The following is a 20432-nucleotide window of genomic DNA, read 5'->3' on the forward strand; positions in this document are numbered from 1 at the left end:
CACTGCTGAAGATCCCTCGCCGCTGGGGTGAACCCGAAGTGCCATCGGGCAGGCATAGCAGTCTGGCACCAGGGACGCTCGAGGCGGTAGGCTGGAGTGAGTTGCCGGGGTCAGACGAATTAACTGCTGGCCGCCCATGATGTGGAGGGGTGGCTGCTGTCCATGAGAGAGCGGAGTAGTCGGCGCTGAGGGGGGTGGTATAGAGCGCAGTCTCATGGGTACCCCCCGGCCTGTGAATGGCGATGGGGGTATGTGACGAGTGGGGCGGGTCCGCGAGCTATGGGAACGGAGCGAGGCCGGTGGAGTGATTGGAAATGAGCGACACCTGCTACACTCAACAGTCTCGAATCCCATGGAGGATGGTTTCCGCCTCCTTCTTCCCGTAATTAGGAAGTTTATGTTGTTAAACTTGTTTAGTTTAAAAGTAGACATATCAGGCTTTCTATTGATATTCTATGCTCATGTCTCTTTGTTGAGTATTCACTGAGTTACCGTCCATTTTAATTACGCATTTCTAATTGAAGATCACCGCAGACCAAGGCTGCAGACAGCACACCTTGTTTTTCATCTTTATTTTATAAATGCACAAAGTTTTGTTGTTATTATATATGTATAAAAAAGTAGACCCTTTAGAGATTTTAATGATGTATTGCTTTTACATGTAAGATCAAAACTGAAAGTGTAATTTAAGTTCTTTTGGGGTTATCAGGAGAAAATGGCTCATAACCCGTGTACGCATGAATCGACTCCAGAGGGTTAAGACTTGCCCCAAATATTTTGATTTGTGCAGCACATTTTATGGAGGACTGTTTCCTGATACTGAGAGAAGAGTTTGTGATATCCGGTTCACGAACAAATCATTCGATGTAACCGGATCTTTTTGAACCAGTTCACCAAATCGAACTGAATCATTTTAAACGGTTTGCGTCTCCAATACGCATTAATCCACAAATGACTTAAGCTGTTAACTTTTTTAATGTGGCTGACACTCCCTCTGAGTTCAAACAAACCCATATCCTGGAGTAATTAATTTACTCAAACGGTACACTGACTGAACTGCTGTGAAGTGAGAACTAAAGATGAACACTGAGCCGAGCCAGATAACGAACAAAAGACTGACTCGTTCTCGAGTCAAGAACCGTTTCTGTCAGACACGTCCGATTCGAGAACCAAGGAGCTGATGATACTGCGCATGTGTGATTCAGTGTGAAGCAGACTGACAAACAGAGCGTCTGAATCGAACTGATTCTTTTGGTTGATTGATTCTGAACTGATTCTGTGCTAGTGTTATGGGCGCGGGTAAACCGAAGGCTTGAATCAAGGGCAATCATCGCCAATGACGCCATTCGTCGAGTGCAAAAGAACCAGTGAACCGTTTTCTTCAACCAGTTTATTGAATCGAACTGTCCGAAAGAACTACTGGTGATCCGAAAACCGATGCAACAGGTTCTTGACTCGTGAACGACTCAATGTTATGTTCGTTATCTGGCTCAGCTTGGTGTTCATCTTCAGTTCTCTCTTCACAGCAGTTCAGTCAGTGTACTGTTTGAGTAAATGAATTACTCTGGGATATTGGTTTGTTTGAACTCAGAGGGAGTGTCAGCCACATTAAAAAAGTTAACAGTTTAAAGGGGGGGTGAAATGCTTGTTTTCACTCAATATCCTGTTAATCTTGAGTACCTATAGAGTAGTACTGCACCCTTTATAACTCCAAAAAGTCTTTATTTTTATTATATTTATAAGAGAAAGATAGTCTGTACCGATTTTTCCCGGAAAAACACGAGCGCCTAGAGGCTTGATGTGTGGGCGGAGCTAAAGAATCACGAGCGCCAGTAGGCTTTCGCATTGAGATTGTTTGGAAGCTGTGACACAGATCCATAGGCTGAAATTTAACAAGAGCAGCATCAGCAAATGCGTCTTTTTGTGGTATGTACTGAAACTGTATATATTTGCTTAGCGGTTTTGGAAAATGACTAAGTTCCACTTTATGTAGTCTTTTTTTTTTTTTTTTTTTAAGCTGTACATGTGGAAAGTGCAGTTTGATGACAACATCGCATGTTGTTTACTTGATGTGCTCACGCGCCGATAGCTAATTTCACAACACAGAGATATTTGAAGCAGTTTTACACACCGCATGTGGTTCCAACACACGATCGTGACCCTTTTTCGTTGCGACTGCATTATCCTTAAGAAATAAACGATGTTCAAATCCGTCGTCAAACTGGGCCTTGTTTGTAAAACAAGCATCTTCGAAATGCAGGGAACAAACAAAAACACTTGCACAACTCCGTTGATGCTCTGTAAAAATAAACTCCATCCACTGGTCCCTTAATGCTGTTTCTCTTTTGGTAATCTGTGCAGGGTTGTCTTGCCCTGGCAACCAAAAACACACTCCTTTTGTGTCTTTTCGCGACACTCTCGCTCTGATCAGTGAATCAATCTGATCAGTGAAATGTTTGTGCTCAGCCTCGCTATAAGGGAGCGCGCGCTCTTCCGGCAGAAGTGCCTCAGGACCCATATAAGGAAATTCCGCTCCATCTAACATCAAACAGAGCCATACTCGAAAAAAACTTTCTGAAACTTGTGACAAACCGGAAGTGTTTTTTTTGGAACAAAAATACTCCTTCAAACGTACAACTTAATTTTTGAAACTTTGTCCATGTTTAGCATGGGAATCCAACTCTTTAACAGTGTAAAAAACTCAGTATGCATGAAATAGCATTTCACCCCCCCCCCCCCCCCCTTTAAGTCATTTGTGGATTAATGCTTATTGGAGACGCGAACTGTTTAAAATGACTCAGTTCGATTTGGTGAACTGGTTCAAAAAGATCAGGTTACCCCGAATGATTCTTTTGCAAGCCAGATATCACATACTGCTTTGTTTTGAACTCTCTTACAAAAGACACGGAAGACAAGACATTGCTTAATAAAGTCGTAGTTTTTGCTATTTTTGGACCAAAATGTATTTTCAATGCTTAAAAAAATTCTCTGATGTCACATGTTCAATATCATCAAAAAGTTGATTTATTTCACTAATTCCATTCAAAAGGTTAAACTTGTATATTATATTTATTCATTACACACAAACTGTTATATTTCAAATGTTTATTTCTTTTTATAGGTGGAAAAGCTTCTCGACATGAAAAAAAATGTTTCAAAGAATCATAAAAAGAAAAGTACAAATGTAGTTGAAGAAAGTTATTTCAAGGGCACAAAAATTATAATGATGATGCATACATTTCATTTATTATAAATTTTTTAAAAAGTGAAAAAAAGAGGATAACCTATTAAAGTAATATTAAAGAAGAAGAAATTTACAAAAAAATGGCGGATGGACAAATAGACTGAATGAAATGACATTCTTTGCCACAGATGAGAAAAATATGTAGTGATGCAAGAAAAAATAACCAGCCACCGTTGTGCATTGACCATTTCTGAGAACAGCATCATTGGTCTATGACATACAAACGCTTTTAAATGCCCCTCTATAAAGCAACAGCTTCTGGTAAGTGCTTAGATGTCCTCATTGATGTAGGAAGGACATGTGGGCTTCAAGCAGCTTTCTGATCTTTCTCATGCTAAACAGGCCCACATATAAGGCAAAGTTGAAGACAAAAGAAAACTTACTTGCAAAAACAAAAATGGTAAAAAAAAAAAACTCTGACTCTAATTAGTCTACTTTATGAAACGTTTTTTGTATGCTTAGAAATAATAAGCATATAAAATTGATACTCTGTACAAAGTTTTTTAATGCATGTTAAAGATTAAGCATTAAGGCTGAATTAACTTAACTAATGTACTAAAACTGTTTGCTGCATAAATGGCCTCCTATGCTGCTCACTTTGGTTATACCAAATATCCAAAGGTTTTTGTTATTGTTGGTGTTGTGTGAAGAATACATCTATAACTTTCTTTTTCTACTAAAATTTTTAAATTAAATAAAATTATTATTATTATTATTATTATTTTTACAATTTTAACATTTGTTAATTTAAGATGGCCTTAAAATGTTTATCATGATGAAATGAACATCAAATATAAGAGATAAAAAGTTGAGAATTTACTGCTCTCTGAAGACAAGCTGATAGGTTGACAAGTGCAAGATCTTTGGTCTGCACACACTTACTTCTAAGGGCTAGTGGTTTGTAAAGTGGTAAGTAACCATAGTAATATCGACCTTCCTTTGCTTTATCTCTGACGGTTTAGTTTTGAAGGTGGCTGCAAGAACAGACTAGAACAGCGAGGGATAGAACAGACACACAGTACTGCATTTTAATGTAGTTTTTGTGTTTTGTTTAGAAATGTCCTGTCTAGGAGATTTAAATGAGGTTCACAGAATGTTTCACAAAAAATGCTCGACTTCTAGACAGTAGGTAGCACATCATAACAACAAGACAGAGACCCTCTGTCTGTTGCAATGGATATTGGTCAATTTCTTGTGTTATTCATGAAAGTTCTGATCTCCAGCACAGGTAACAAAGCCAGTTTACTTTGCTCTGAAAGTTAGTTAATGGTTATTTATATGGTTATGTGCGATACACAAAACTGTTACTATTCAAAGTGATGATATATTTCCATAACTGGCTATAAGAGCGTGGCAGGCACAGACTGCTGGAGGGGCATGGGAGAATTTGCATTCCTTTGGGCACATCGATAAGACCAAAAGGGCACTTTAGCACTGACTATTAAAGGGCGAGTAGTGGCGAGCCAAGGGGGGAGATGATGTTTAGAAATAAACACAACAAATCAGTGTCTGAAATAATTCAGCTAACAAATAATGCTTCTAAAATAATGCTTCTATAGTTACAATAATATTACAGGACTGTCTGTAAATTTTCCCATCATGCATGTGGATTTACAGTAAAAACATGAATACAATGCATTGTTGTAAATGTAAAATTTGTTGTAAAAAGTACATCACTTGCTAACAGTGTGGGACTATGTGATGTCTATTGCAAAAGGAGTAGGCACATTAATCTTTCCACATATTTGTATTGTAAATAATATTAATTATCACCAAAACATTAAAGATCTTTATCTAGTCTTTACTGAATATGAAAATTATATTTTTTGTTGATTGTCACTGTTTGGAATAAAGCTGGTTGTATGGGTAAAAGGTTGTATGTAGCATAAATATGAACCTGATGAAAAAAGTCACGATGCCTCTTCTTCTTGTTCTTCTCCTCAGCATCTGGACCTGGAAACCATGTGTTCATACAGACAGGGGGCTCTGTTGAACTGTTGAACATAAAAAATAAAACACTGCCAGAGTTTAATAGTTTAGTCTGGGTGAAAGATATGTCAGACAATATAATCAAATTCATAAGTCAGTCTGGATATATAAGAGAGCACAGTTCATATAAGAACAGAGTGGAGTTCAATACTGAAACCTTCTCTGTCACACTGAGGAACATGAAGAAGACAGACAGTGGAATCTACATTGCAAAAACAAAAGGAGATCAAGAAATATGTGTTGCTAAACACAACATATCAGTTATAGGTGATTGCATATTGTACTATTTTCTTTATTTTTTACAATGGCACTTATGACATTTTCAAATGATAATAGCAATATAATTGACATTACAAGGTAACAGAAACAAGATTATATGAAGGATATTTTTAGCTGTGCATCTGCTTTCATAGAAAAAAGTTTATAATATTTTTTTTTTCAGTCAAAGACTATTATTGTTTTATGCAAATGGAAGAAAATACATTTTCAACTCATTTTTAACTCTCTTGATCTATAAAGAGCGTCCAAAATTGTCATATAGAAAGTCACTTATCAAGGCAACATAATAATTTACTGAAATATTTTTTTTAACATATTTAATTTCACCTTATTGAATTGCATTGCATATCCAAGTCAGGCTTCACCTTAGCTGCAACATGCACTTTGAAAAGTCTTAACCTATAACCTCTCCGTGCAAAATGTTTCAGATCCAGTGGATTTTCCTGTTCTGAAAGAGAACTTCACCATGATAAGTGTTAACGTCTGTATCGTGAACGTCTCATGCAGTGGGCGTGATCATACAGTAAGCAACAGATACTACAGCAACAACTGCACTCAGGAGGAAATGACATCATTTGGAATCCAGACTCTAGCCCTGTATTGTATAGAGAACATTGTTGTTTGTAACTACAGCAACCCAGTCAGCTGGAAGAATGACACAGTAGAGATTTACCAACTTTGCACAAGTCATGAACGTAAATAACTACTTTTACATCATCCATATTTGTATTCTTAGCAGTTTATTCTTAAATAAAATACTAAAAAGTATCTTTAACTAGGATATGACTGTTCTGATGATCATTAATGTGAAAGATTTAATTTCAGCAGAGAATCTCAAAGAAATCATCAGTTCCTTTCCTCTCCATTGGCTCTTGGTCATCGCTGGTGTATCAGTGTTGGTTTTCACAGCAGTTTCTGTAATATGCTGCTCTTACAAGAAGCGTAAAAAGAGTATGTCTACCTTAATGAAATAGAAATGACTGTAGCCTCAGTATAATTTTTAGTATGCAAGTCACTTTCTTAATCTATTCTATTCTAAATCTCTTAGGTGCTCAACAGTATGATCAGACAGTCTAAGCGCAAGTTCAGGTAAGCTTCAGATATTTTTTGTATATTCATCATATAAAATGAATACTCTTAATTCAAGAATGAATGAATGAATAAATCCTAACACATAATTCTCTAGAATTTAGAATATGTGCTTCATTGGAAGTCTTTCAAATTTGTTCAGTAGGAAGGTGGTGTCCACATTGTATTAGCTACTGTATATTGAGTCTAAATGCAAATGTGCATGAACAGAAGGATTTATATGACTGTTTGTCTGGATTGCTCTGCAGCTGAGGAATGACATGCAAAGACCCCTGGAGATGTTGGAGAAATCAGCGAATCCTCAAACTGTGTATGGATTTACAGGGGAATCCAAAAAAACTCACAATATGAGTCAGACAATGCCTACTCCTCAGGTAAGAAAGAGAGGGACACATTTACTTCTATCTTTTATGCAAAACTTTACAAATATAGATAGCTAGAGGTCAAAAGGCCAATATGTAAATATGTTTGTTACAATTTTATATACTTACTATAGACCTATGTACATATATTCACAGATAAGGAAACAAGTGCAAAAGGAAAATCACCCCAGCACCACCTACAGTACAATAGGACAAACCCCAAAACCATCATTTGCCTCTGAAACAGATCATACAATTTATTCAGAAGTGTGTAAATCCACGCGGGCCAGACAACCTGTGCATAAATAGCAGAGGTTAAATGTATGTTAAATTGTGTATTTGATAGATATCTTTAAATATTTTTTAGGATATTTTAAAGGGGGTCATATGACTTGCTAAAAAGAACATTATTTTGTGTATTTGGTGTAATGAAATGTGATTATGCGGTTTAAGGTAAAAAAAAAAAATTACTTACACATACTGTACATTATTGTTTCTCTTCTATGCCCTGCCTTTCTGAAACGTGTAGACTTTTACAAGGCTCCTCATTCTGAAAATCAAGGTATGCTCTGATTGGCCAGCTGTCCAGTGCATTGTGATTGACCATATGCCTCAAACATGTGACAGAAATGTTGCGCACCTTGCTATACTGTGATGCCACGTGTCCTGGCTCGATGAGACAAAACCATTAAAGCCCATTATAAAATAGGCAGTTATTGCATCCAGTGGTGGCATAATTATTGATTATAATGATTTATATTCAAGTTTATTTGTATAGACCCTTTATACGATACAAATCATTGCATAGCAACAAGAAAATTAAGTTTCTACAATTTATTCTGTCTTATTACACTTTGCCTTGCATATGGCACCATGAAAACATATAACCATGTCTGCATTTGTGATCTAAGAAATGACAAACAATAACTTATTTCTTTGTGTGAACATTTCTGAAACGTGTCGATTTTTACAAGGCTCGTCTCTCTGAAAAGCAAGGTGTGCTCTGATTGGCAAGCTATCCACTTGAAAGTGCATACAGTGAAAACCGATCCGGCGATCCACAGATTGAAGTTGATGTATTTTCTCAGCGACCAGCACGAATCATCTCTATGCATGACGAAGCAGATATCATGCTCTTTTGGAAGGCCAAACAAAGTAGTTTCACTTTCACAATGAAACACACACCTTCTCCAAGAAATGGCGCCAGTGGCAGCAAAGAGTGGGGGCGTTTTAGAATGAGCCATTTTAGGCAGACATGGCACTGTTTTAACTTTGATAAAGAATATCTCTTTGAATTTAAGACTTAAGTCTTTGCAACTTTACAGATCTTCTTTATGCATCAAGAGCTTGTAACACTACTAAAGGGAAAGGAAAAATTGAAATCGCATCATATTAACAAATAATGGCAAGTATCAGTAGTAATGAGTGTTAATATTGGTGATAATTGTTTTGCTGAAGTTGACTTGTTGCCATTAAACTGTTTTTTTTTTTTTTTTTAATTAACGGAGTTCAGACTTCTTTGTAGATTTTTGCTCTGAAACTGATCATATTATTAATTGTGTTTATACAGTATTATCATTGGAGCATGAGTAAATAAAGGTAAGGTGTCAAACTTCTCTCTCTTATAGCCATGAAAAACATTTATTTGTCAAATTAAGCAAGAAGAAAACCTTTTTGTGTTTAGCAGAAAAAAAACCTCATACATGTTTGGAACAACTTGAGGTGATTCAATTATGACAGATTTCATTTTCAGTGAACTATCCCTTTAAGTGTGCAGATACATACAGTTTATTGCCATAGTATCATGTGTGTACTTTCCAGAATAGTTTTTGTTTTCACCTAAAGCAAATGTTATGAGGGTATACCCATTTCTAATCCTTCTTTCTGATCAGCCTTTGTTTCATTAATGAAGTAGAAAACTCACACATTGTTGAGTAGGAAGTACAGTCTCAACTGACTGAGCATCGGAAAGTTTGGTTCTTTTTTTATTGCTCATACTTCCTCCACAGGGCTAAGTTGAGCTAAAACATTAATCTCAGATTTGTTCTCATTCATTTTAATTCTCATTCATCTCATTGTTATATGCTGTACCAAAAGTTTGTTTTTGCATGTGTAACCCCTCTCTCCCGGGTCCTCAGCGCCACAAGTGGGCCTCAAACCCTGGTCTCAGGCATGAGAGGTGGATACACTAACAAGGAGGCTAAATGACTGCAGTCACTGGTGTCAGTCACTAGTGCGTCTCTTGAGAACAGGGGAATGAGGTTTACCTGCACAGCACCTACCCGCTGGCCTCCATTACACATGTACTGTATGCAAAACGTAAACGGCAAAGTTGCTTGATAATGGTGAGATGTAAGTTTTAGTAGTTTTAGCTGAGCTCTTTCTGTGGAAAAACATGAGTATTAAAGTATTTCCTCAGCATGCAGCGCAGATCAGCTCGAAGCATAATGAAGCAGATATCATCCTCTTTTGGAAGGCCAAACAAAGTATTTTCACTTTCACAATGAAACACACAGTGTGACCACAACATGGCGGCGGTGGCAATAACAATACTACAGCGAAATAAAAGGTTCAACATTATCAGCAATGTTGAATTTTATGTGCATCTGGCTGATAGATCAACCATGATTTATCTGTCAATCAGTTGCATTTCAAATCACTTTTTCTGTGTGCATGCTTAAAATGTGTAAGTACATGGGTGTATAAATAAAATTATTTATGACTGGACAATTTATTCATATCCAAAACGAGACGATATTGACATTGGAGCGCTAAACACTCTCATGTAGTGCATGTTTCATTCATATTCGAAGCCGGAGGGCACTCTCATGCAGAAAGTCCAAAATGACCTAACAGAAGTAATAACTTATGACATGCAGGAAATCCCTAATATGGACAAATGCAGGACAACTGCTGTAGCTATAAAAGGTAATTTCTCTACTGCACACACATCCTCATGTTCTTTAGTCTGTTGATTTTCATTCATAGTATTCAGTTAACAAGGAAATATTTTGCAATAAGAGTTAGAATAAATGTGAATGATATCTAGGATTTCATTTATCATTTATTATTATCATTATTTTACTTTATTGGAATCACAAATAGGAATTGACAATTAAAAAAATCAAGCGATGCCCAACCTTACCCATACACCACGTTATTTTTTACTGGCACATTTCAGTTCACACTGTTTTAAACCTTTCTTTTTCTTTTAAACCTTCACTTATCCTTCAAATATCATGTTTTGCTCCAAAATCACTATATAACATCAGTCGTGTTTGAAAAAGTTTGCTTCTGGTTCCATGTTGCTTCTTATCACAGTGAGACAATATTCTTTGTAATTATCTCTTATGTGATACAAGCTGTCAATTAGCATTGTATTGCAATTGGGTGTTTATTGTCTTCCAAATTTCATCATTCAAAGCATCTCTATCTGCATGTTATTCAGCTGTGGTGATATCTGATGCATTTGTCCATATAATGGATTTCCTGGATCTCACCTGTGACATTAAAAAGATTAAAGTACCTGTGTGTTAGGGTTAGCATTGTATTGCAGTTGGGTGTTTATTGTCTTCTACATTTCATCAGTCAAAGCGTCTATATCTGCATGTTATTCAGCTGAAGTGATATCTGATGCATTTGTCCATATAAGGGATTTCCTGGATCTCACTTGTGACATTAAAGACATTAAAGTACCTGTGTGTTAGGGGTAACTGTATGTTAGGGTTAACCTTGCTCCATAGCGCTCACATCATCTCATTTTGGGTAAAAAAAGAAGAATACTACTGATGAGCTTTACAGAGTAGAATATCAAAAGAATCAGCACAATCATGTCACTGAACAGAACAAAGAGGGTAGATATAATTTTAGTTTTCACATTACAGTTTACAATGCATTTTAATTTATTTATTTCAATCTCAAGAATTTACAATTGTAAAGATTATTAATGTCACTTGGAAATGAAAGCAAATACAAATTTACATTGACTAATATGTGAAGCTAACTTGACACAAATTGTCATGTGATGCTGTGGTTGCCGAATTCAGCACCCTTCTTGTCCAGGCCCTTCTCATTTCTAGGCTGGACTGCTGCAGTACTCTTCTAGCTGGACTTCCATCAAGCACAATCAGATCTCTACAAATTTTTCAGAATCCAGCGGCACGACTGGTCTCCAACAACCCCAAAAGAGCCCACGTTACACCTCTCTTTATCTCCTTACACTGGCTACTGGTTGAGGCTCGCATCAAGTTCAAGACATAGATGTTTGCACATAGGACAGCCACAGGCTCAGTACCCACCTACTTCCACTCACTACTACAAATCTACATCCCCTCCAGAAGTCTGTGATCTGCTAGTGAGCGGCGCCTCGTGGTAACATCACAGAGAGGCTCAAAATCACTTTCCAGAACATTCTTGTTTACCATTCTTGGCTTTCAAGCGACAGCTGAAAACTCATCTCTTTCGACACTACTTGACTTCATCCTAAATTTAAAAAACCGTGGTCTTTCTCTTTATTTATTCCTTCCCTTTCTAGCTTGTACTTATTTGAACAATGCCTAAAACTTGGTATTACAAGCACTTCCTGTGTCTGTTTGCCTCTTTAAGAAGTATCACTTTATGTACAGTATTCCCCAATCACTTTGGATAAAAGCATCTGCAAAATGAATAAAAGGATGTAAAATTAAACAGAGCATCTAAAAAGGTGTCAGATATAGAATGTCTGCTCAGTCATCAAGTGAACTGAAAAGCATTAAAATAATTTTGTGAAAGAACAGGCAAAAAAGGAATGGATTGGCATACAGTAGGAATGAAAGTTTCATTTGATATATTTTATAAGGCATTAATTGACTAGCACAGGCTTCACCTTGGCGACAACATGAACTTTGAAAAGTCTATTATTACATATTACATTTTTTTATTTATTTATTTATTTTTTTTTATCTCAGACAGCTTTAGTTCACTTTTTAAAAACCCTTTACAGTATTTTCCTAATCAACTTTCAACTTGCCACAGCAGAAAATGTTTCAATCAAAATGCACTTAAACTACCTAAACACTTCTAAATTAATTTATTCCATAACACTGGTAAAGTTTACCACCCAAACATATAGTACTTTGTCACTTATAAAACAAACACACACACACACACACACACACACACACACACACACACACACACACACACACACACACACACACACACATATATATATATATATATATATATATATATATATATATATATATATATATATATATATATATATATATATATATATATAAAGCTGTTATTGAGTTTTTATTAGTTTTTGAACTAATTTTAACAGTTTTTAAAAAAGCATTTAAATGTGCAAATTGTAGGTCTGTAGGTCCACATAGAGTTTTGGCGGTGGTTCTGTCTGAGTGAGAAAAGAATAAGCAATTTGAGAGATTTAGTGACTGAATGTATTGTGAATGATCCACAGTTTATTCCACATAGAGTGTTGTTGTACTCACTGTGTGAGGAGTTTTTAAAAAGTGAACTAAGTATTGAGAAATGGGTCCTAGCGAATAGCCTAGTGAACAGCACCCCAGTCAGCTGGAAGAATGACACAGTAGAGATCCACCAACTTTGCCCCTCCTCATGAACGTAAATAACTACTCTTACATCATCCATATTTGAATTCTTAGCCATTTATTCTCAAACAAAATAATGCAAAGTATCTTTAATTTTATCATATGAAAAGAAAGAAAGAAAAAAGTGAAAGAAAGAAAAGAAAGAAAGTGACGTGACATTCAGCCAAGTATGGTGACCCATACTCAGAATTTGTGCTCTGCATTTAACCCATCCGACACACACACACACACACACACACACACTGTGAACACACACCCGGAGCAGTGGGCAGCCATTTATGCTGCGGCGCCCGGGGAGCAGTTGGGGGTTCAGTGCCTTGCTCAAGGGCACCTAAGTCGTGGTATTGAAGGTGGAGAGAGAACTGTACATGCACTCCCCCCCACCCACAATTCCTGCCAGTCCGGGACTCGAACTCACAACCTTTCAATTGGGAGTCCGACTCTCTAACCATTAGGCCACGACTCCCCCATATGAGTGTTCTGATGACTGTTAATGTGAAAGATATAATTTCAGCAGAGAATCTCAAATAAATCAACAGTTCCTTTCCTCTCCATTGGCTCTTGGTCGTCGCTGGTGTATCAGTGTTGGTTTTCACAGAAGTTCCTGTAATATGCTGCTCTTACAAGAAGTGTAAAGGGGTAGGTCTGCCTTAATAAAAAATAAATGACTGTATAGCCCTAGGAATTATTTTTTTTTGTATGTAAGTCACTTTCTAAATCTATTCTATTAAATCTCTTAGGTGTCCAACAGAAAGATCATACAGAATGTGGACAAGTTCATGTAAAAGATGGTTCATCTGCCTCTGAAACAGACCATACAATTTATTCAATAGTGTATTATTCAACAGTCAAGGAAGACGACCTGTGCATAAATAGCAAAGGTTAAATCTATGTAAAAATGTGCGTTTGTCAATAGATGTTTTTACATTTTTAGCATGTGGTAAGCATGCCAATTTAAGTCATTCATTATAAATGAGTGATAATATGAGTGATAATTTTTTTCTTGAAGTTTCCTTATGTGGCAAGGTGTCAGAGACGTTCGGATCGAAATGCAGTATTTTATTAAGAATGGTCATACATGCAGAATTTAGTTTACAGCTTCAAATGTTTTAAGGGATATCCAGAATCAATAACATAACCAGGCAGAGGTCGGGGCAGGCGGCAGAGAATCACAGGCGGTATAACAATCCAAGATCAGACACAGAAGGAACACACACAGGGAAACTGCTCGGAAATGCTAGACAGGACTAAACAAGACTAAGCAATCATTGAGAGTCCAAACACAGTATATATAGGGAAGTGGTAATGGGGAACACCTGGTGGTGATTAGCCCTAAGCGTGGGATTCTGGGAAACGGAGTTGGAAATGGGTCCTGAGTGAGTCCTGAGTGGAGTGCCGTCTACTCGAGGTCATGGGCACTCCAGCTGATGATCGTGACACCTTATTGCCATTAAACTGTTTGTTTGTTTAATTAACTGTATTCAGACTTTATTGTACATTTTTTATGCACTGAAACAGCTCATAATATTAATTGGATTTATATAATCATTGGAGTATGAGTAAATAAATGTGAAGCACATGCCTCTCTCTCATAGTAATGAGAAACCTTTTTTTTTTAATTATTAAAATTTAGGGAGTGTACCTGGTTAAATATGAGTTCAGCATTATTAACATTTAGCATTTTGAATCATTTTTGACTCAAATATTATATTTTGGTCTGTTTTTCACACAAAGCAAAAGAATGACTTACAGTCAGAAATATTATAGTACAGTGGTTCCCAACCTTTTTCAACTCGCGGCCCACACAACCAAACACATATGTTTGCGCGGCCCACTTCAAAAAAATTAACTGACCCCGCTATTGTTGGGTTAATAACTTAGTACTCAGAAGCTAGATTTTAAACTATATTTATTGAATAAACTAGGGCTGTGCAATATGGACAAAAAAAAAAAAAAAACTATCGCGATTTTTTTGATAAATTTTGCAATTGTGCTTTTACAGTCATAAATGCATTCAGGATTAATTTGAAACATATTTCCAAAAGAAAACCTTTATCAAAAAGTTGTAACATCTCTAGAACAGACATAAATCAAAATTATCACTATAGTAAAGATGTAAAAAAAATGTATAGACTTGTGGCAAAAAAAAAAAAAAAAAAAAAAAACTTTTTTTTCTTTTTTGCCATGCATTGTTCAGAAACAGAAAATAATTGGCGGCCCACCTGCAATACCACTTGAAAACCACTGTTATAGTATATGTAAGAATATATGTCCCTGTTTTTATCTGCATTTAAGATAAGTTTTTGGGATTCTATTAGCTATAATTAGTTAACTACATTATTTAACATTAACTAATATAAAAAATAAAAAAAAAGTCTAAAGGATAATCAAATTGCTGGTCTCCACTGACTTCCATTGTATTTGTATTTTCCATATTATGCAAGTCAGAGGGGATCAGCAGTTTTGAAAGTATCTTTTTGTGTGTTCATCAGAAGAAGAGAAAAAACTCATATAGGTTTGGAACAACTTGAAGGTGAGTAAATGATGACCGTTTTCACTTTTTGGGTGAACTATCCATTGAAGTGTTCAGATTCTTACATACTGTATATTGCCATAATATCATTTGCGTCATATCAAAATATCATTTGCGTAGTTTCCAGAATAGTTTTTGTTTCCATCTACAGTAAATCAAATGTTATGAGGATATTCCCATTTATTATAAATTTTTGCTTTTTTAGTGAAATTCAGTTAATTCAGTGTTAATTCACACATAGGCCTTCTGCAGAGTAGGAAAAGTGTTTTTGCTGTCTCAACTTACTCCATACTGCTCATGTTTCTATCACAGACCAAGCTTATGGAATTACATTTGGTTCAATAAAAATGAATGAAACCTTATAAAACTGAACGTAACTTTTTCAGAAACTATGAAAAATATGCCATTATAAAAGAAGAAAAACACAATGAAAGTGAAAAGAAATTAACTCAGTCGCACAAATGTAACAGGCTCTTCAAATATACTTAATTCTTTGTTAATGTTTTTCAAAGATTCGTTGGATTCGCAATGCATTCAGAATCCACGATTAGCGAAAACAAATCTTTGAAAAACATTAACATAGAATGAAGCATATTTGAAGAGCCTGTAACATTTGTGCAACTGTTTAAAATTTTTTCATTTTCATTGTGTTTTTCTTCTTTTGTAATAGCATAGTTTCTGAAAAAGTTATGTTCAGTTGTATAAAGTTATGTTCATTTTTATTGAACCAAATGTAATTCCATACAAGCTGAGCTAAAATTATTTCTTGAGACTCCTAACTGTTTCCAAACAAATGTGCAGTTTTCTCAGTTTCCTCTTTTTGGCTTACATGCATCTTGACATCAGTTACAGAATTTGCTGCTGTATGTAGTTTCAGGAATTCTGTTTCTTTGAGTGAACTTCAGTATCTACAAGGAAGTCATTGCAACAGCAGTGATTAAATTTTAAATTCGTTACAATGGCATTAAATCACATACTCAGACTCCTTCTTTGTCTTCTAACCTTCAAAACAGGTAAAACACATTCATTAAAATATGTAATATATATTATGTATGTAACCAGAAATGTATCAAAACAACCATATATTATTTTCTTTCCTAATGCTGTCTGCAATAAATCTAATATAAAAGAATTACCTTTCTAATCTTTTTGTATTCTATCTATTTTTTTATTTTTTTATTATACAATTATAAAAAAGACCTCTAACACTAGCTTGCTATATTCTTTTTCTATTCTATCGGTTTACTTTTTATTTATTATATTATTTAAAAGTCCATGTGTACTGTGTTAACCTAACTGAGACTTGTTATAGAACTTATATATCATTGCTCTTTTGTTGTTTTTGATTGCTTCCTCATTGTAAGTCGCTTTGGAAAAAAGCGTCTGCTAAATGATTAAATATAAATTTAATTAAAATTTAATAAATAAATAAAAAGTGAGACAAACAGTTTGAAACAGACTACAAGGTCTAAGTTTGAAGCAGAATCTCTCCTACCTATTTTTTATATATGTAAGGAGAGACAAAGCTCCAGATATGGGCATTATTGCTGTATTACATTTTAATATGCTATTCTATCGTTGTAAAATGTGTGTATGTATGTAGTATTTTTATTATATTAAAATACTACATACCTGCATACAAATCTTTCACAAAGTGAGAACAGCATAAAACACATGTAGTACACATTTTGAAAATTGGGAATCTTTCTGTCTCCTCAGGGTTCTGTGCTGAGATCTCTGTGTTTGTGCAGACAGGAGCTTCTGTTCAACTGGATATACAGACACAACAACTACCAGAGTTTGAGCTTTTATTGTGGATGAATAATAAATCAGAGAGTATAGTTAGATACAACAGTGATTCCAAAAGAGTAACACCTCATGATTCCTACAAGGACAGAGTGGTTTTCAATGATGTAACCTTCTCTCTGACTCTGAAGAACATGCAGAAGACAGACAGTGGACTCTACACAGCAAGAACAATTGGATTAATAACCACAGATTTGGTCTCATACAGAGTATCTGTTATAGGTGAGTCTCATTTATTTGTGTGATTTAATGTTTTTCTGCATAAAAGATAATTCATAAGTGCAGTTTATGAACAGTTTAACAGTTTTACACATGTGCACATTAAGACCAGCTTTTGGCACATCAATCAATGTCTTTAATTCAGGATCTGCTACTGCAAAAAAAAATAAAAAATAAAAAAATAAAATACCTTATTATTTTGTTTTGTGCTTAGATGTGATTGTGATCTTGGTTTAAATTTGTGTGTTTCAGACTCTGTGGAGGCTCCTGTCCTGACTGTGAACTCAAACTGGTTCAGTGGTAACTTCTGTACTGTGAACTTCACATGCAGAGCTCATGAGCTCATGATTAACTCCAGCTATCAGAACAACAGATGCTCTCCACAGGAAGTGACATCACAGATCAACACTCTCACCCTGGACTGCAGTGAGGAATACATCATCTGTAACCATAGCAACCATGTCAGCTGGAATGAAGACAGAATAAACATCGAAGAACTCTGCATTTATAAAGGTATCTGACCAAACACAGAGACACTCAATCATTCAGAGTGCAAATCAACACCTCTCAAAATAGCTCACCTTGTTTGGTTGAATAAATCTAGTCTAACAAGCTCAACTAAACTGACAACTGTAATCTTATTGTGTCTTATTTTCCAGAGTATGAATTAAACAATGACCAGACTGTGTCATCTCTCCTGTGGCCAGTTGTTTGTTCGGTGGCATTGTGCATTTTGATATGTCTTTTAGTCTTTCTGTACTTTAAGTATAAAAAAGGTATGTCCATGTTGCCTCATTCTCTATGAAAAAACTGATCTTTGTGTTCATCAGTTTAATCAATTAAGTACTTTACTGCTTTTGTAAAGTCATAAAAAAGAAAGATGAAAACAGATTTATGGTATTTTTTTTCCTCTTTTAGTAAATTGTAATACTGCAGTAGAATATTGTCTTCATTTATTAAATGGTTTACACTACACCTGCTGTACTCAACTGAGTACACGAGGAAATCTCCAGATGCAGAAGTTTCACAACATTATAAAAGAACTTCTGGAATTAACAGCCAATGTATAAGATAAATAAACGAATATATATATATATATATATATATATATATATATATATATATATATATATATATACACCGTATTTTTCGGACTATATTTGATAAGTGTTGATGCTGATATGTTGCTGTACATTGTAAACCTCACAGGTGCTCAGGAGGAGGTAGAAGGTAATACAATCTATGCTCAAGTTGAGGTAAGCTTCAAACTTCTGTTCATCACTAAGCTTGCAGACACCATGTGTTCTCATGCAGTGTAGTTCTTATTAATCATGTTCAATCTAATGCATAATAATATGGGAGCATATAGCATGTACATCTATTTCTGTAATGATTGGTTATTTGTATGTATTAATGTTTTGGTTTCAGTAACACAAAAATTCATCTACAAAAATGTAGACTTTTTTTTAGATTTGTTATGTCCCAGGACATATTATTATATATTTGTTGTGCGTTACATCTGTGGAGGAAACTGTTGATGTACCTGGGTAACTGTGCAGTGTTTTTGTACTTTTGTTTTCTTGCTTAATTCACGTGTTCTTTCTCAGTTACACAAGCAATTAAAAAGGAACGGCAAGTAACACACTGAATTATGCATGAAAAAAAAAACACCATTTATTTATTTTTTGTAAAACGTACTCCAATAATGTATATTTACAACTAATATATATATATATATATATATATATATATATATATATATATATATATATATATATATATATATACATACATACATATTTAATTTTAATTAATTAATTCATTTTTTTTCTCAGTGAGGGATTAAAAAAACACTTTCTTGATGCATTTCATTAGGCTGAAGACCAGACACAAGAGAAAACAGGAAATGATCGACCCATCACAGTCTACTGGACATTAGGACAACACCAAAAACCTACAATCCCCAATGAAACAGACCATACAGTTTATTCAGAGGTGTACAAACAACCAAATGAGAAACTATCCGCCATTTCAGCCGATGACACTTAAAATGAAACTGGCTATGTGTCATGGGGAAGTTGTTATGAGACTTGATCTCAAAATGGTTTCCTTTGTTACATGCCGCATGTTTTGTATTTCTTGTGGTTTACTTTACTGATGTACTTCACAGTGACTTTAAATTGCATTTTGCCCCATTCTGTTCTTGTTTCCTGTCATGTGTGTAGTTTCTTTGCAGTAGTTTGGATCATGTTACAGACTCTTACTATTCTATGTCATATCTTTAAATGGTTAAAAAAAGGGGATACAGTTCTACTTTTCAGTCAAAGCTGTTTCTTCTCTAGCATTGGTTTAATATATTCTTTTTAAAACTTCCACAACCAAGCTGTCTTAATATTTTTGTGTGTATTTTGAACTTTTTTGTGTGAATTCTGAATTTGATATTGTTACACAGAACATATACGATTTAAAGAAATAAAAGTGAGCAATATTAATGGAAGTGAAAAAGATTGTGACAACTAACCCCGGTTGGCTCCACATGAAAATGAGCAAACACTGTAGGTATAGTACTGACCTCACCTCTCGTATTATATTTAGCAAGCAGACATTTGAATTCAAACATATCCAGTAAAAACATGACTTATACCTCAAGTATTACTTGTAGAGTTACCAAATTACAAGTCCTTTCAGTCCATTTTGACTGAAAACTACTAGATGGCGACATTTAATCTTATTTCTGAGCATATGTTTCTTGTCCAGTGAAACATTTATTTATTTATTTATTTATTTATTTTTAATCATATTTTAATTGTGTTTTTGTTTATTGTGGGCTTAGTCTTGGCGATATTTTTACTTGAGAAAACACTGATGAAGCTTACAGAGACCCACACATCATGCAGACAATAATACATTTATACACAAATTAAGAATCAATTCCCACAAAGAATTTGTTCCCTTGTTTTTGAAACTAATTTCCTTCATTTTAAGAATTTGTACGCACTAATTTGTTCCTTGCTTTTATAATGTTAATTTGTTCCCTTGTTTTGATTTAATTAAAACAAGGGAACAAATAAATGAAATATGACCAGTCATAAATCATGACTTAATGTACAAACTGAAAGAGGTTTAACATCTTTTGTTGGACCAGCCATGAGACAGGAACTGAAATCAGGAAGTCAGATATCTGTAAGCAGCAATGTTTTAGACAACAGTGCAAACCAATGCCCAAAATAGCATCATAGCACCTCACTGATATATCCGTCATTTCACAGCAGCTGTTAGACTGTCATCTAATGGGG

The 20432-nt window shown here is 35.1% G+C and overlaps 2 protein-coding genes across 2 annotated transcripts; both read left to right on the forward strand.

Moving 5' to 3' along the window:
• The first annotated feature begins 5248 nt into the window (after positions 1 to 5248).
• LOC127950654 (natural killer cell receptor 2B4-like) lies at positions 5249 to 6589 on the forward strand. Its single transcript, XM_052547809.1, has 4 exons — positions 5249 to 5500; positions 5941 to 6207; positions 6338 to 6463; positions 6561 to 6589. The coding sequence occupies exons 1-4, from the start codon at positions 5299 to 5301 to the stop codon at positions 6587 to 6589; spliced, it is 624 nt and encodes a 207-aa protein (XP_052403769.1). The 5' UTR covers positions 5249 to 5298.
• A 9339-nt stretch (positions 6590 to 15928) lies between these two features.
• LOC127951094 (uncharacterized) lies at positions 15929 to 19334 on the forward strand. The gene is made up of 6 exons (XM_052548747.1): positions 15929 to 16124; positions 16831 to 17139; positions 17389 to 17649; positions 17796 to 17912; positions 18346 to 18392; positions 19012 to 19334. Exons 1-6 carry the CDS (start codon positions 16070 to 16072, stop codon positions 19183 to 19185), a joined length of 963 nt encoding a protein of 320 aa, XP_052404707.1. The 5' UTR covers positions 15929 to 16069; the 3' UTR covers positions 19186 to 19334.
• The last annotated feature ends 1098 nt before the right edge of the window (positions 19335 to 20432 follow it).

The sequence above is a fragment of the Carassius gibelio genome, chromosome B2 (assembly GCF_023724105.1).
Source record: "Carassius gibelio isolate Cgi1373 ecotype wild population from Czech Republic chromosome B2, carGib1.2-hapl.c, whole genome shotgun sequence".
Lineage (NCBI taxonomy): Eukaryota > Metazoa > Chordata > Actinopteri > Cypriniformes > Cyprinidae > Carassius > Carassius gibelio.